This window comes from Myotis lucifugus, unplaced genomic scaffold (assembly GCF_000147115.1).
Source record: "Myotis lucifugus unplaced genomic scaffold, Myoluc2.0 scaffold_2, whole genome shotgun sequence".
NCBI lineage: Eukaryota > Metazoa > Chordata > Mammalia > Chiroptera > Vespertilionidae > Myotis > Myotis lucifugus.
Window position 1 is genome coordinate 8,959,286 of NW_005871050.1, and position 17,013 is coordinate 8,976,298.

The following is a 17,013-nucleotide window of genomic DNA, read 5'->3' on the forward strand; positions in this document are numbered from 1 at the left end:
CGCTCTGTGTGCCTCTGGGGAGGTAGATTGCCTGGGTTTTTGGATCCCTTCTTCAGAGCCCTCACTCTGAGCTCCCAAAGTAGCTAGTGCCCGCCGCACCACCACCCTAGCCAAAGGGCAGTCTGGGCACCTGCAGGCCAGCCCATGAGAATGGGGAGGGCCGGGCTAACTTCCTCCCTTTCACTGGAACAGGGCACCAGTGAAGGACTCCAAACTTATACCTGGGGAAAGAGAAGCAAAAAGGCAAGGCAAGGGGTTCACTACAGGCCTCTCCCCATCTTTTCAGGGCCCCAGAGGTGGCAATGGGGAGCAGGGGTGGACTGTTCCCTTTAAAAGACAGCTAAGCTGGTAGAAGTGAGAGGGTTCCATTGCTGGCAATGACTGTTGGCGACAAACAGAAATGATAGTAAGGAGAAGCAAGGGCTAGAGATGCAGTCAGGGGTCTCGCACGGATGGGGCAAAAGGGGGCCTGAGGAAAAGGGAAAACATACTTTGACATCAACTCCCGAGAGACCAGAAAAGCAAGACTTATCCCCCAGCCTTGGGATGGGAGGAGAAGCGTGTCCCAACTAGATTTGCCAAGGATGCTTGGGGGTGGGGGGAGGGTGACAAGGAAAACTAAACGGAAGTGCCCCCTGTTCACCAACTCCACATGAAGGATTGCAGAGGGAAAATGCTATTTATTTACATTATTTCCCCTCCTGACCATGCAAAGGGGAGCTGGCTACATACTCGACACCGCCCCCCTTGCTCAGCTCCCACCTGGCATAAAATCATCTTGAAAGCAGAAACCCTGCCCTCCACCAGAGAGTGCAGAGCCACCTGCCAGCCCAGAGACACTGGAAGTGGCAGCAGCAGTGGCAGCAGGAGCAGCAGTCCTGGCTACTCCAGCTATCCCACGCCTGAGTGCCAACCCCCGAGGCTCTGGGAAAATGTCGTGAGGCCACATTTCAAATCCTCTGAGAAGAGGGGTGTGCAAAGCTAAGCAAACATTAAATTGCTCCATTGAGAGAACCTGGGACAGGAATAGCTTGCAGAGGAGGGGTAAACCCGGAGAGCTCGGTCAACAAGGCAAGGTTAGGGGGGTTCAGGTGGCCAGGAGGAGGGAGCAGGGGTCAAAGCAGGCTTCAATCAGGACTGAAAATCAATCCCACAATTTCTTCCCAACAGAGATGACCCTGGGCTGTTACGCTCAAGGCTGTGTTGAACTTAAACCAGCACTGGCCACAACCTTTCCAGGCCGTTTTCCTAATTATTAATGGTTAGCACCCCTGTCAGACCAGGCCTTTTATAGTTCCTTGACTACATGACACACACCAGGCTCCTACTCTCCCAGCTCCTGCAGACTTTCCCTGCTTCAGTCCCACCACATCCCAAGACCACCTTCATTCCCCACAGGGTCTTCCCCAAACATACCATATGGGAAAGGCCAACCCTCACCTCAAACTCCTACTCATCCCTCAAGCCCCAACTCCAATGTCACTGCCTCTGGGAAACCTTCCCTTCCTTTATTCCCCAAGGATGTTTGTCAATCTTGCACCTAGATTCCCACAGAACCTGTATCTGTCTCTCTATAGCACTCACTACTTATATCTCATGATGACTGGTTTGCTCTCAATGGGTTTAATAAATGTTGAATGCAGGAATGAATGGGTGCAAAAAGGAAGCAAGCAAGCAGAGAGCTTTAGCTGGAGGTTTTACTAGAGTCAGCCACCTGGGGCCAGGAGAAAGCCCCTGCCCACTGTCCCTGCAGCCATCACTGTATCTGATGAAGCTGGACAGGCTTCCCAAACATAACTTTAAAAGTTAAGCCACAGTCCAGCCGACTGTGGTTCAGGAAGTCACGGTTTGATTCCCAGTCAGGGCACATGCCCGGGTTGCGGGCTTGATCTCCAATGTGGGGCGTGCAGGAGGCAGCCGATCAATGATTCTCATTATTGATGTTTCTATCTCTCTCTCTCCCTCTCCCTTTCTCTCTGAAATCAATAAAAATATATATTAAAATAAAAAGAGTTAAGCCACAGGTGCAGTGTTATACTCAAAATGTCTAAGTTCCATAAGTTGTAAAGGGCTGAAGAAATGGCTTTTAAATAAGGTGAGATCACATTTTGGAAATCAGCTGTAGCATGGCCTACACTGCATGGGAAGGTGACAATAAAGGGTAGATGAGATCAGAAATGACAACGCTTAAAAGGTCTTCTTAACTACTAGGCATATTTTGGTAATTTAACATCCCAAGAAAGGTCCATAAAGAGGGAAAATCAGGTCTGAGGCCCACTCCCTGCTCCTTCTCAGAAGGCATTTAAACTGGACAGTGAAGGAAAGTAACTTATACATTGATATTTTTGAAGGCTCTAGTCCAGATGTCTGCATCAAAGTCTCAACCACTTACAACTAGTTGCCAATGAATACTTAACACAAATCAATAGCACTACCCTGCCTTTCCCCGACCACCCCGTAATAATTATCTATGGCCATACCTCATATGCAAAGGAAAATACCTTTCTCATGCACATATAAGAAGAATTTTGTCTCATTTTCCTTGGTCTTGACTTTCATATTCTAAAATTAAATTCCTTTTAAGTCCATCTCTAATTTGCTCCCCAGTATAAAGAACATTAAGCTGTCAGGTGCTGATGGCTTTTTTAAAAATATAAAAAAGGTCTAGTCTCCTAACCTGAACCTCAGACAAGTACACACTTCTCCAGTTAACAACAGAAAAAGAAAGTAGATCCACACAAAGATGTCCATTTCTTTTCCCTTCAAAACTGCCAACACTCCCCCATATATACACATACCCATCCACACTCTTCTAAGATTTATCCAAGGAAAATGCCAGATCTTAAATTTTAGGAAAAGCCACATCATTCTATGTTTTAGGTGATTGACCAAATGTGAACAGGCAATGGATTGAAACAACGGCTAAATACCAGCAAGCATGGGAGAGCCATGCCTTCTCTAAAAATGGGAGAGACATTGTAACCATCACACGCAGCTCTGGCCAAGAATTATGAAAGTCAAATATAGAATCTAAAGGCCACTTTGGGTGTTCTTCATACGGGGCATGATCAGAAAATGACATAGAGGTTGGTCAATGAAATATTCTGGTGTGCAGAAAACTGAACACACACCCAGATGGAGCAGGCACCACCAACTCTCAATTTTGTATGAAAACTACATTAAGCAGTTTGATCTCCCTTATGTAGATAAGGATCTTACTGTGAATCGTCATTGATCTCGTGAGGCAGGAAAGTACTGGTTACCAGAACACTCACTAACAGTACCCAGTATAAAGCTCAATGATAGAACTGCCTTTCTTCCAGGCTTATATCAAGGGCCAAAAATGTCGTATGCATATCCTGAGCACCAAACGTGGATGCAGCAAATAAAAACTGCAATTGCCTGAGCTTCCCCTTTTTCTACCATGTGACAGTTCTTTTTTTAAAAAAAAATTTTTTTACTGATTTTAGAGAGGAAGGGAGAGGGAGAGAAACATCAATGATGAGAGAATCACTGATCAGCTGCCTCCTGCACACCTGCTACTGGGGATAGAGCCCACAACCCAGGCATGTGCCCTTGACTGGAATCAAACCTGGGACCCTTCAATCCGCAGGCTGACGATCTCACTGAGCCAAACCAGCTAGGGCATGACAGCTCTTACTATGTAGACAAATACTGGTTGGTGAAGTCATCTGTTGGCCTCCTCACCTTCATCTGAACAGAGATGGCAAGGCAGAGCAGGCCACTCACACATCCCAGCCCCGTCCTATCTCAGGAAAATTAGAAATGACTACCAGCCACATCCCCAGGGTCCCTCCCCAGGCCCTGCTGTGGCTAACCCCCTGGTGAGTAGGCACCGCTCACTGGAAGCCGGCAACAGCCACCTTCCCAGCCTCCTCACCTCTCCTCGTTGATACCGCACATGCGAATCCGGTCAGAACTGGTCCAGTTGTGTACGCCGCTGTAGAGCGGTGCTGTAGAGATCATGACAGCCACTCACCACCAGATAGGACCTGCTGTGGCCACTTCCCCTGAGGAAAAAGAATCCCCCAAAAATCAAAACTTGTAACCACCTGCTTAACCACCTTTAACAAGGAAACACTTAAATAAAGGTAATTATAGCACCCAGATGTTAAAGCTGTCTCTCTCGTAAGCCAGACTACCATGGGAAATTAAGGTCCAAATGGGGATGAGGGAGCACCAGCTTTTCAGGAATCCATAGGTTTCAGGATGGAGATGAGAATGCTGTTAATCACCTAGAGTGATTTTCTAAATTATCATAAAGACAGATATGCTTGAGTGTTCGAGGAAATTCAATCTATTTTAGACAAATGAAATGACAGTATATTTTTCTACACACATTTAGCCTAACCAACTACAATTAGAGGGTCGTTCCCATATGTGAACAGTGAAAGACTACTGGGGATCTTTTTCTCATCAACTCTAATTCATGGGTACTGAAGTATTTGAGTGACGTAGCCAATTTAAGCTCTCCAGAGGAAGCACACGATTTCATTATAAGCTCTTCAAAAATACTCTATTCTGATTTCAAGTTGGGAGTTATACAGATGTGATGCATATATCTAACCTGCTTTAAAGCTCCCTCCAAATCAGATGCAATACCCCTTGTACTGTGACCGCAAATAAGCAAAGAAACAAACAACAATGTTCCATCAAGAACCACACATTTCTGTCCTTGTGCCTTCAGTCTCTCACCCCCATGACATACCACCCCCTTCACCAGCCAATGTCCAGCTCTCTCTCACTGTTAACAACCACTGCACAGCCAATTCACCTTCTAGAGAAAATGAGGCATCAAAAAAAAGAGAGAGATTTACCCAATAAGCTTATCTTGAGACACTTAAACTCTTGACTTATTAGCCAAAAGCCTTATTCATCAAGGTTCAATTAAACAGAAACCTACAGTGACCAGAATTTTATGCTATTCTCCACTTTCCAAAGAAGCAACTCATAGTCATATTAGGGATTTGTTTAATTCATTCTTTAAACAATTTTCAGAGATTGCTCATATTCAACACAATTATACTGTTCATTCAACAAATACTTATTGAGCTCCTACTATGTGCCAGCATTGTCCTAGGTCAGTGATGGCGAACCTATGACACGCATGTCAGAGGTGACACACGAACTCATTTTTTTGGTTGATTTTTCTTCGTTAAATGGCATTTAAATATATAAAATAAATATCAAAAATATAAGTCTTTGTTTTACTATGGTTGCAAATATCAAAAAATTTCTATATATGACACGGCACCAGAGTTAAGTTAGGGTTTTTCAAAATGCTGACACGCCGAGCTCAAAAGGTTCACCATCACTGTCCTAGGTACTGGGGATTCAACAATTAACCAAAAACCCCGCCTCCATGGTGTTTATATTCTAGTGGGAGGAGACTGACAATAAACACATTAAATGATTCTATATTTATTGTAGTGTTAGAAGGAGGCATAACACAGGCCAAGAGGCATGGTGATGGTCAGGGGTGGGAGGCAGAATGGGCTACAACTTGAAAGTGGGTGATCAGGTTAGGTCTTGCTGGGAAGAAGACATTTTAACATCTTAAAGGAAGCAAAGGGACCCATGTGGCTATCTGGCGGAAGAGCATTCCATGGAAAAGGGAAGAACCTATGCAGAGGTCCTAAGGCTTAAGGCTGCCTGCTAAAATCAAGGAAGAGCCAGGAGGCCAGTCTGGCACACAGGGAGTGAGCGAAGGGAAAGATGCAGTGAGGGGTGAGCAGAGCTGCACACTTCTTGGTCCTCACCTAACTCCCTATCTCTGCAGCATAGGCTACTGATGCCTTCACTCCTTTCCCTGTAGTTGGCCCTCTCCTAGCTGTTCTGACTCTGTGCCTGCTGCCTTCTCTAGGGCCCTTCTCTATCTCCACCCACCCCAGAAACCTGGCCCTTATCATGCTCATTCTCTCCTCACCTCTGCCACCCTTTCCCATCTCTTCTCCTTCCTTCCCTCTTTCTTTTCCTACCCCCATGCATCTCTTTCCCTTCCCTTCCCCCTCAATCTCTCTCCTATTTCCCTCTATTCTGCCTCATCACCTCTCTTTCCTCCTCATATTCTCCCAACAGTCTCTCTCTCTCCCCCTCCCCCACTTCGCTTCTCCCTATTTCCTATGTCTCTCTGGCACAGTCCCTTCTTCCTCCAACTTTCTCTCCTTTCCTGCCTCTCTAGCCCCCGAGTCCTTTCCCTCCTTTATCTCACTTTCCTCTTTTTCCCTCAGGCTCCACTCTCTCCTCCCACTCCCCCTCCTCCTTCCTTCACCCCCCCACCACTCTCCTTCCTCACACCTCAGCCTTCAGTCTTCCTCTCTTATCCTCCTCTAGTCTGTCTGGCTCCTGCTGGCTCTCCACTACCCCCACCTCTCTCCCTCAGTGTGTATGTGTGTGTCAGCCCCGCCCCTTCTTGTCTCTCTGCTCATGAGCTCCCACAGTTTCAACTCAACCAGATCTCTACCTGTAGCCCTGACCTCTTTTCTTAGACCCAGACCAGAATTTCCAGCTGCCAACAACTTGCTGTTAATTGGATGTCCACGGAGCCCCTCAAACTCAATGTGTCTCAAACTGAACTCATTATCTGTTCCCATAAACCTGCTCCCCACCCCACCCCCACACCCAGCGTGTTTTCTCTCTTAGTCAATAGCGCCACTATCTCCTAGCCTGGAAATTTCAGCACCTTCCTCATCTCCAACTCCTTCTCTCTCCCATTGCCCACATCCAATCAGGAGCCAAGCCTAAATCATGCCATCTCCATCCTCTCCTACCCCTCTGGCCACTAACTTGATGCAGGTCCTCATCATCTTTCACCCAGAATATTACAATAGCCTCTGAACTCGTCCCTCTGTCTCCAATCTCCTGATTCTACAATCAATTCATCTTCTAAAGCACCAGTTCGATCCCATCATCCCCTCCCTCCTCAAAAGCTTTCAATAGCTTTCCTCTGTCTTCAGAATCAAGCTGTGTTTCTTAGCACCGCATTCAGGGCCCTCCATGACCTAGCCTCAAATCTCTGTCTTCTCTGCCACATCCTGCTATTCCCCTGCTGTCCTTGTCATCCTAACCCTTCCCTGAACAGGCCATGCAATTTCAGGACTTTGCTGTTTCCTCACCCTGAAATGGTCTCTCCTGTACACCCTCTTCCTCCCTGTCACCCTCAAGCCTAGCTTAAATGTCATCATGTCATCTCCCCAGCCCTAGCCCCTGGTCAGTTAACTCCTCCCTCTCTGGTTCCAAAGCATTTCATTCCTACCTCTACTGCAGCCCTGATTCTTATTCTCCTCCACAGTGTGGTTAGTTGGAGGAGTGGCATGTCTGTCTCCCCCACCAGGCAATCAGCTACTTAAGGTAAAGAAATACTGCCCGCCCTTTTTGTCTCTAGTCCTCCTGCAACGTCTTACATATAGTAAGTAATTAGTAAATGCATGTTATATGGAACTGAATCCTGGATGAGAATTGAGGTGATAACCCTGAAAAATTATAAGAAGAAAAATCAACCCCCAAAAAAGTATCCACCATGCATCTTACTACAGAAAAAAACTGTTGTAATTCAATGAAAACCCTATGAATTGTCTATAGCACACATCCTTTCGGAGCTGCCAGATCCTAGCCCGGTTCACTGTCTTTAAGCTATTTTGTACCTCTGTAAATTGCAGGTAACTGATGGATATGCAAACTCTGTCTTGTCCCATAGAGTTTGGATTGACTTCCCTCCCTACTGTGGAAAAACCAGTTTTGCCTCCATTTGCAACCCAATTCCTTTGCTCCGTAAAAATTTATGCTTTCCGGACTTTTACATTCAACCATCTATAACATCTGTCTGATTCCCTTGTTGATTAATGAGTAAAATAAAATCTTTAACACGTGTTCATTTTTATATCTGTACAAGACTCATGATTTTGCCTTTTCTGAAAATTATCTTTAATATTACTAAGACAGTTATATGGGTTAACACATAATTTTAGAAAGATTTCAACAAGAAGTATGACAAATAGATTGACTGCTTCACATCAGTTCACCAGGATTGCATTCCCTGAACATCCTGGTCAATCAAGTTTTGACTGTTTCTTAGACTGTCCTGGAATATCCTAGTTTAAGAAACAACAGCTCAGCCTATTGGCTGATACACCAGGTACTTTTTTCACCTTTCTCACTATGAAGCATTGGAAGACTCCAGTCATGGAAGGGGTCGTTCTTGCCATAAGATAAATTTCAACACAAATTATGAGTGTTAGTGGCAGCAGATAAAAGTCATCTAGGGCCTGGGACAGCAATCAGAGGGGGACATCCTGGCATTTGGAAACAGAACAACATAAAAAATATCATCACCTAGATAAAGGAGTTTTTAGACTCCTGTCCCCCAAAACAAAATAACAACCACAGAAAGAAAACCAAGTAAAAACCAAAATAATTACCACACAATACTCATTTTATAACTACCTAGAGATCAAAACCGATACTGGCCCTAGCCAGTTTGCTCAGTGGTTGCAGAGTCGGCCCACGGACTAAAGGGTCCTGGGTTTAATTCTGGTCAAAGGCACATACTTTGGTTGCAGGATCATTCCAGAGTCCCTGAGTATTTGTGGGAGGCAACCAACCAGTGTGTCTCTCTCACATCAATGCTTCTCTCTCTCTCTGTCTCTTCCCCTCCCTTCCACTCTCTCCAAACAATCATGGAGCCCAGCTGGTGTAGCTCAGTGGTTGAGTGTCGACCTAGGAACCAGGAGGCCACCAGTTCAATTCCTGGTCAGGGCACATGCCCTGGTTGCAGGTTCGATACCCGGGGGGGGGGGGGTGCAGGAGGCAGCCAATCATGATGTTCCTCTCTCATTGATGTTTCTATCTCTCTATCCCTCTCCCTTCCTCTCTCTCTAAAAATCAATAAAAACATTTTTTTAAATCATGGAAAAAATATCCTTGGGTGAGGATTAACGAAAAAAATGATACATACATTTTCACAAGCTCCCAAAGATGAAACATCTGTTTAAATCTTGGCCTCCCAGTCTTGAATTGTGCTTTTGTCAGAGCAGCACCCCTTCCTATACGAAGCCCACTGGTGCTAATTAGCAGTAGCCTTTGCAGGAGAGGGACATGGAGGGATAGAAAGCATAGGCAGGAAAGAATGGATCCTCCTGAGCTGGAGAATAAGCAAGGGGAACTTTTAAAGAGGCACTGATGGCGCCAATGCCCACACAGGATGGGAGGAGTCAAGATGGCTAACAGCCGAAACCGGTTTGGCTCAGTGGATAGAGCGTCGGCCTGCGGACTGAAAGGTCCCAGGTTCGATTCCGGTCAAGGGCATGTACCTGGGTTGCGGGCACATCCCGGGTGGGAGATGTGCAGGAGGCAGCTGATTGATGTTTCTCTCTCATCGATATTTCTAACTCTCTATCTCTCTCCCTTCCTCTCTGTAAAAAATCAATAAAAATAAAAAAATAAAAAGATGGCTAACAGACATTAATGTTTCCCAAGTCAGGATCACTGAGGTGCTTGTTCAAAACACAAGAGTTGTAGGTCCCAGCCCTGGAGTTTCTAATCCAGTAGGCCTAGGGTTTTGTTTTACTAGCATGTCCAATCAAATCACTAACTGCTCAATTGTATACTACTTCTCGAGAGGAAAGGAAAAACCTTACAGATATGCCATACTTGGTAGGTTCTGCTGGTGTACACACTCGTATACCACTTGCTTTTGCTTGCAGCACCTACACTCATGTGTGGTGTGTGTTCCAATATCTCTCTCTCTCTCTCTCTCTCTCTCTCTCTCTCGGGAACCATCACATCAAAGGCAAAAGGCAAAATTCTTAAAAGGAACTTGGAAGAAACCTGGTAACTCCATGTGACCCAAGAAGCACAGGCACAAGGATATGAAATACCTCAAAGGATTTTCCCAGATGTCACAACCATATAATTGTTAAGAAATGAACAGCTGCATGGCCCCAGAATCAAATGCTGGTCACCACTTAGAAGGCAGTGGGACCACAGTGAGTTAGCCCCACTTTGTGGGGGAAAACTCAAAAGACATTCAACTCATAGTGAGAACAAAGGAGAGCACTTGCTCCAGCAACCCAAAGTGTTAAGTGTGGTTGAAAAAAAACACACCAATAAATAAAACTTTTCTATTTAGAAAGCACATGTACACATAAATAGAACAAACGAACAAGATCCAAGAGAATGAATCCAACAAGCAGGCAGCAGCAAGTAGGTAGCCAGACATAACCACCAAACTATGAAACAGGAAAAACCAAAAAGAAAATGGACTAATAGGAAACAATAACTTTTAAATGGTGAAAATAGCAGCGAAGCTGAGAGCAAGCAGGTAGAAGAGAAACCATAATGAAGCAAAAAACTTTCCGAAAACAAAAACAAAAAAAAAACACACACTAGAAGACAAAGGCAAGTGTGAAAGGCATAAAAGAGAAGCCCATAGGATATAACAACCAAAAGGAAAAAAAATGAAATAGGGGAACCTAAAATATTTCGCCATCATGGGCCAAACTGAAACACTGTGGGGAAGCACTGAAGACAGACATTTTAGAAAAGTTTCAAGAGAATATGTTATCAAAAGGGAGAGAACATCAAACTAGAACCCATCTCAGGGTTAAGGGGAGTTGGTCATAGGGGATGGACAGCACTAAAATATCAAAGAAGATTTTACAATTGGATATACTTTTTTGGTTTTGTTTTGAAATGAAGATACCCAAACAAGCAGATTTCACAACGACTACAAGCAAAGCATGGTCATCATGCATATGAGGAAGAGAAGGACACAAAATGAGGTAATAGAGCATCTATATCTGACAAATGCTTTTTACCAAGGTAGAAACTGTTTAAAAAGTTAACCTTGAGCCCTGGCCGGTGTGGCTCAGTTGGTTGGAGTGTCGTCGGAAATACCAAAAGGTTGCAGGTTGGATCGTAGGGAAGGCAACTAATTGATGTTCTGTCTCACAGCGATGTTTCTCTTTCTCTCCCTCCCTCCCCTCCCTTCTTCCTTCCTTCTTCCTCTCTCTAAAATCAATAAGAATATCCTCAGGTGAGGATTTTTTTTAATTAAAAAGTTAACCTTGAAAATGGCCAAACAGAGTATGCGCCCAGTGAACAACATAATGTGAAACCTGCCCATTTATTCATGATTGGATTCTACCATCAAGATAGTAAATTAGAGCCCAACTTATGTAGCTCAGTGGTTGAGTATCAACCTATGAACCAGGAGGTCACGGTTCGATTCCCGGTCAGGGCACATACCCAGGTTGTAGGCTCGATCCCCAATGCGGGACATGCAGGAAGCAGCTGATCGATGATTCTCTCTCATCATTGATGTTTCTGTCATCTCTCTCTCCCTCTCCATTCCTCTCTGAAATCAATAAAATATATATATTTTTGAAAAAGACAGTAAATTAGAAACTAAAGATTAAGAAGATCTCAGTTAAACTAAATCTGGAAATACTCCCCCAGGCTTCTTTGACTCACACTGCCTGGTGACCTGGAAGCAATTATGACTTTAAAAAATGAGAGCCGGAAAATATTCATCTTGAAGCCTGGCCCTGAATCTGTCCTCAAGAGGACAGGCGTGGCCAGTAGACAATTTAAGAAGGAGGGTTGGGTCAGTGATGACTAATAAGTAAAGAAAACCAACTTTGGGACCTATTGCTGGGATAGAAATCCAGAGATCTGGGTAAAGCACCCATTAGACCAGTGGTTCTCAACCTTCTGGCCCTTTAAATATAGTTCCTCATGTTGTGACCCAACCATAAAATTATTTTCATTGCTACTTCATAACTGTAATGTTGCTACTGTTATGAATCGTAATGTAAATATCTGATATGCAGGATGGTCTTAGGAGACCCCTGTGAAAGGGTCGTTGGACTGCCAAAGAGGTCTCGACCCACAGGTTGAGAACCGCTGCATCAGACAGAGGCATTGGCATTCATATTCAAATGTCACAGAAGCAAAGGAGAGGCCACCCATTACCTCACTTTGGGGAAAACAGCATCTAAGACATCTCCAAGGAGATCCAAGAGACTATTGGCATTGAGATCCTCGGGCTAAAGTGTAAAGGCCATGACTTCTACCCAATCACCACAGTGCCTTTAGAGAGAGGTCAAAACATGTCCAAATTATTGTTTTCAATAGGAAAGTGTACATAGACCCAAACAAGGATAACTTTACCTGGCTTTAGATATGGAAGCTCTGCCCAGCCGATGTGGCTCAGTGGTTGAGCATTGACCCAGGAACCAAGAGGTTGCCTGTTCGATTCCCAGCAGGGCACATGCCCAGGTTTTAGGCTCCATCCCCAGTTGGGGGGGGCAGCCGATCAATGATGTTCTTCCCTCATCGATGTTTTTATCTCTCTATCCCTCTCCCTTCCTATCTCAAAAATCAATTTTAAAACATTTTTTAAAAAGATATGGAACCTCTTCCACAGATCTTACCTTTCTTGTCACTCTGCCTTCTTGCATGTGTATTCAATAGGAGACTAGCATTCCTATTTTCCCTACTTAATTACAAACCTCATCCCCTAATGAAGACATTCTCCAATGTAAATTGTTCTAATTTACTAATTTCCCATATGAGGGTAGTATTCTAATATTCTCCTCAGTATTCCCCACAATACCTATATCCCCTCATCTTTCCCTACCATACTTTCCTACACAATCACTTTACTTTGCTTCCCTCTACTACCCCACACCCCCCCCACACACACACACACACAATCAACTGTAAATAATCTGCTGCGCAATTTAAAGGAGGAAGGGGCCCTTTGCACTGCTCATCCCAACCTTCTGCCTGACAATCTGTTTCAGCACCTTCTAGTTCCCCTTGTTTTTGTTTGCTTGTTTGTTTGTTTGTTTTTGCTATCTACTGGTTCTATCCCAAGGAATCAGTCTTATAAGGGGCATTGCATCCTGTTCCCAGATATATTAATTCCTGTAATTTAACAAGAAGGCTAAGTAGTTGCCCATACAGAGCTATAGCATAGGAACCTTCATAGACCACTTGGGTACCTCCATCTTAAAAAATCTTGCCTATAGCGCTGGCCGGGTACTCAGTGGTTGGAGCATTATCCCACCACACCAGGGTTGAGGGTTCAATCCCTGGTTGAGGCACATGTGTGAATGCATGACTAAGTGGAACAACAAATCTATTTGTGCACTCTCTCTCTCTCTCACTCTCTCAAATCAATAAATAAAAAATAAAAATTGTAAAAATAAAAATAGCCCAGCCATCATGGCTCAAAGGTTGAGCATGAACCTATGAACCAGGAGGTCAAGGTTCGATTCCTGGTCAGGGCATATGCCCAGGTTGCAGACTGGATCTCCAGTATGGGGCGTGCCAGAGGCAGCCAATCGATGACTCTCTCTCATCACTGATGTTTCTATCTCTCTCTCCCTCTCCCTCCCTCTGTGAAATCAATAAAAAATATATGTTAAAAATAAATCTTAAAAAACCTTGTCTATAAACATTTATGAGACTGGATACAAAGGAATGTTAACTATCTGTTCAACACATGAGAGCTTACTCATTCAAATGAAATGTAGTTACTTCCAATAGTCACCTTGGGAGGCCAGACATTCATCTCAATGGAGTGGCCAGTGCTTTGCAATCTCCCTGGAGCTCTTCTTTCATCAACATTACCATCCAAACCTTTTCAACCCAAACCACACTTTTTTCAATCTCCTCACTAGGGTAGAATTCCCATCCATTCAATTTGATGTTTAAAAATTGCCAAAATCCATTTGGAATCTTCTATTCACACAGCAGCATCCTTGAAGAGTGATATACTCCAGTTTCCACAGCCTAAACTGTGGGGGGGGAATGGGGGGCGGGATTTAAAGGTCATCTTCAGCCCCCACTTCTCAGCCATCTCAGATACCTCACTATGTCCATTTACTATGTTATATGCAAAATGGTAATAAACTAGTACCTACGTAAAACTGACAATAATGAAAGCACTTGAAAAGACCAAAGGTAATCTACTCCAGCCCTAGCTCGTTTGGCTCAGTGGATAGAGCGTAGGCCTGCAGACTGAAGGGTCCTGGGTTCGATTCTGGTCAAGGGTACATGCCTGGGTTGCAGGCTTGATCCCCAATAGGGGGCATGCAGGAGGCAGCCAATCAATGATTCTATCTCATCATTGATGTTTCTCTCTCTCCCTCTCCCTTTCTCTCTGAAATCAACATTTTTTAAAATATATTTTTTTAAAAAGGCAATCTACTCCAACAATGAAATAGGCAAAAAATAAAGTTTTAATCTGTCTTCTATTTATTTATTTATTGGTTAATCCTCACCTGAGGATATTTTTCCATTGATTTTCAGAGAGAGTGAAAGGAAGGGAGAAAGACACATCAATTGGTTGCCTCCCGCATGTACCCTGACCAGGGCCAAGGATTGAGCTTGCAACAGAGGTACATGTCCTTGACCGAAATCAAACCCGGGACCCTTCAGTCTGAGAGCTGACGCTCTATCCACTGAGCCAAACCGGCTAGAGCTTAATCTCTCATTTATATTTTCATGCCATCAAGTCAGTTTAGTTCTTCTACCCACTGACATACTTTTTATCCTATTATTCAAATAGTACTCACTCCCATTTCCCGCTGCAAGGAAATTGTTTTACTCCATTTAAGGAAAACACCTCATCAAATCTTTTACTGACCTAGGATCTAACTACAAGATTTTGTGTAACTTTTAGATGTCACAGATATCAAGAAAACCTAAACGATCACTACAAAATTAATCAGTCCTTTTCAAAAATACAAAGCCACCTCAAAATGTCACCCTAAGTAACTAGTCCTCTTTTGAGCACTTCTCATTTCTACTAGATCAAAAGTAAGAGTTGGATATATAGTCTTGGGCTTCAGTAGGACCATGTGAATATTCTGTGTGTCTTTCACACTCCAAAGTTGAGTCATTGTAATTTGAGACTTGAGTCCCCTTTGTGATGCTTCTGTATCTTCTCTGCCCTGGACTATGACAGTGGCCCTCAGCTATCTCCATTTCAACATACTGTACTCATGATATGGAATTTTTTTTTATCAAAAGAGGATTCCTCTTCACCAAACTTTGGCCTTTTTAAAAAGTCTCCTGGACCTCTTACACAAATATTTGGAGAGGTCATTATCAGGCTACTTTTTCTATTCTCTCACCCCAGACTATGGGTTCAACTCATTTTATATATATTGCTCATTCAAAGGTACACACACACACATATACTATTAACTCACATAATTTCAAACTGTCAATATTGGCTCAACCTGCTACCAGTCTATAGGTTCCTTAAGGCAAGAAAGAACATTTTATACTTTTTAAAAATCCTTACCCAAGGACATGCTTATTGATTTTTAGAAAGAGGGGAAAGAAGAAAGGAGAGAGAAAGAGAGAGAGAGAGAGAGAGAGAGAGAGAGAGAGAGAGAGAGAGAAACATCAATGTGAGAGAGAACATCGACTGGCTGCTTTCTATACATGCCTGACCTGGGATCAAACGCACAACCTACATGTACCCTGACTGGGAATAGAACCCATAACCTTTCAGGATATGAGACAATGCTCTAACCATTTAGCAACACCAGCCAGGGCACAATATTTTATACTTCCTTTAATCATCCTCCCCATAATGTCTAGCAACATACAAGGCACACAATAGGTACTCAATAAATACTTGCTAAACCACTGGAAAAAACAGAAATCCTCTCTACATCATACGGCAACCAAGAATCCTATATAAAAAGCATTGGGGTGCCCTAGCTGGTTTGGCGCAGTGGATAGAGCATCAGCCTGCGGACCAAAGGGTCCCGGGTTCAGTTCTGGTTAAGGGCACATACCTTGATTGCAGGCTCATATCCAGGCCGGGCCCTGGTCAGGGCACATGCAGGAGGCAACCAATCGATGTGTTTCTCTCACATCAATGTTTCTGTCTTTCCCTCTCTCTTCCACGCTCCCTAAAAATCAATGGAAAAATATTTTCAGGTGAGGATTTTTTTTAAAAATTATACGCAAATGTTCAGCTGTGCAGGGTCGGGCACCCCTAACCCCTGCATTGTCCAAGGGTCAATTGTAATTTGTTAACGCATCTGTTTTAAACAGAGCTGCTATCACTTTCCCTTTACTGGCAGAACTGATTGTTGGCATCAAAGTCCACTCTGGCAGCAGAGAGGGATGCTATTTTACAGCCCACCACCTGCTCAGAAGTTTGGTTTGGTGATACCTGAGCTATCTGAGATGTTATTCTCTCCCATCCAATTGCTGATGAATATCCTTTTCAGAGCTATACCAAGCCCAGGCTCTATATACCAGTTTTGTAGAACTTCCAGATGTCAGAGACAGCTGGAAAGCCCAACCAGTCATAATGAAACACAGCAGCCCTTTTCAGAAAGCAATGGTTTTTTAAAATGTCACCCCAGTAAACTAGTCTTGGGTCATGTTTTTAGCATGGCCCAAAATGTCCCGTGAAGTTTCAACTGGATATACACTCTTCAGTTCCTGCCCTGAAATGTTGAACAGTGTTACAGCACAGCTGTTTAAGAAGCTGCCACTTCCACCTCAAAGATGGATGCAATAATGCTAGTGATGAGCCAATTTATTTCTTCCCACCACGCTGTAAATGCTAAATATGCACTAATACAACAGGAATATGGAGAAAGAGCAAGGAGAATCAAGATATCAAGGGAGTGTGCTCAGGCGTTATTGACACCTTTCATTCTGCCACCAAGTTTACCATAGTGTACTATAAAAGGTATTGTCATAGGACACAACTGAATAAGAAAAACTAGATTATAACATAATAATAGATGCCATTTATTGGGAACCTGCTATGGACCTGGTACTATATACATATCATCTCATATAATCCTCATAGCCCTACGAGATTGGGATTATCGTCTCCATTTTATAGATAAGCAAACCGAGGCTCAAGAAAGTTAAGTGGCTTGCTTCCTGACACCCAGCTAGGAAGTAGAAGAGAAAGGACTCTAACCTGAGGCTGTATGTCTCCAAAGC

The 17,013-nt window shown here is 43.7% G+C and overlaps 1 protein-coding gene across 6 annotated transcripts in view; it reads right to left on the minus strand.

The window, feature by feature from the left end:
• Positions 1-17,013, minus strand: part of BCORL1 (BCL6 corepressor like 1) — a 64,669-nt gene that overhangs the window by 40,321 nt on the left and 7,335 nt on the right. For 3 of the 6 annotated variants that reach the window (XM_006082117.3, XM_006082116.3, XM_006082118.3), the window contains exon 2: positions 3,902-4,031. In XM_006082117.3, the coding sequence (XP_006082179.1) occupies positions 3,902-3,987 (86 nt within the window). In that variant the 5' untranslated portion in view covers positions 3,988-4,031. Of the gene's footprint in view, positions 1-3,901; positions 4,032-8,168; positions 8,365-17,013 lie in introns of those variants that run through there. The other 3 variants (XM_023758056.1, XM_014458601.2, XM_023758053.1) reach the window with 2 other exon arrangements.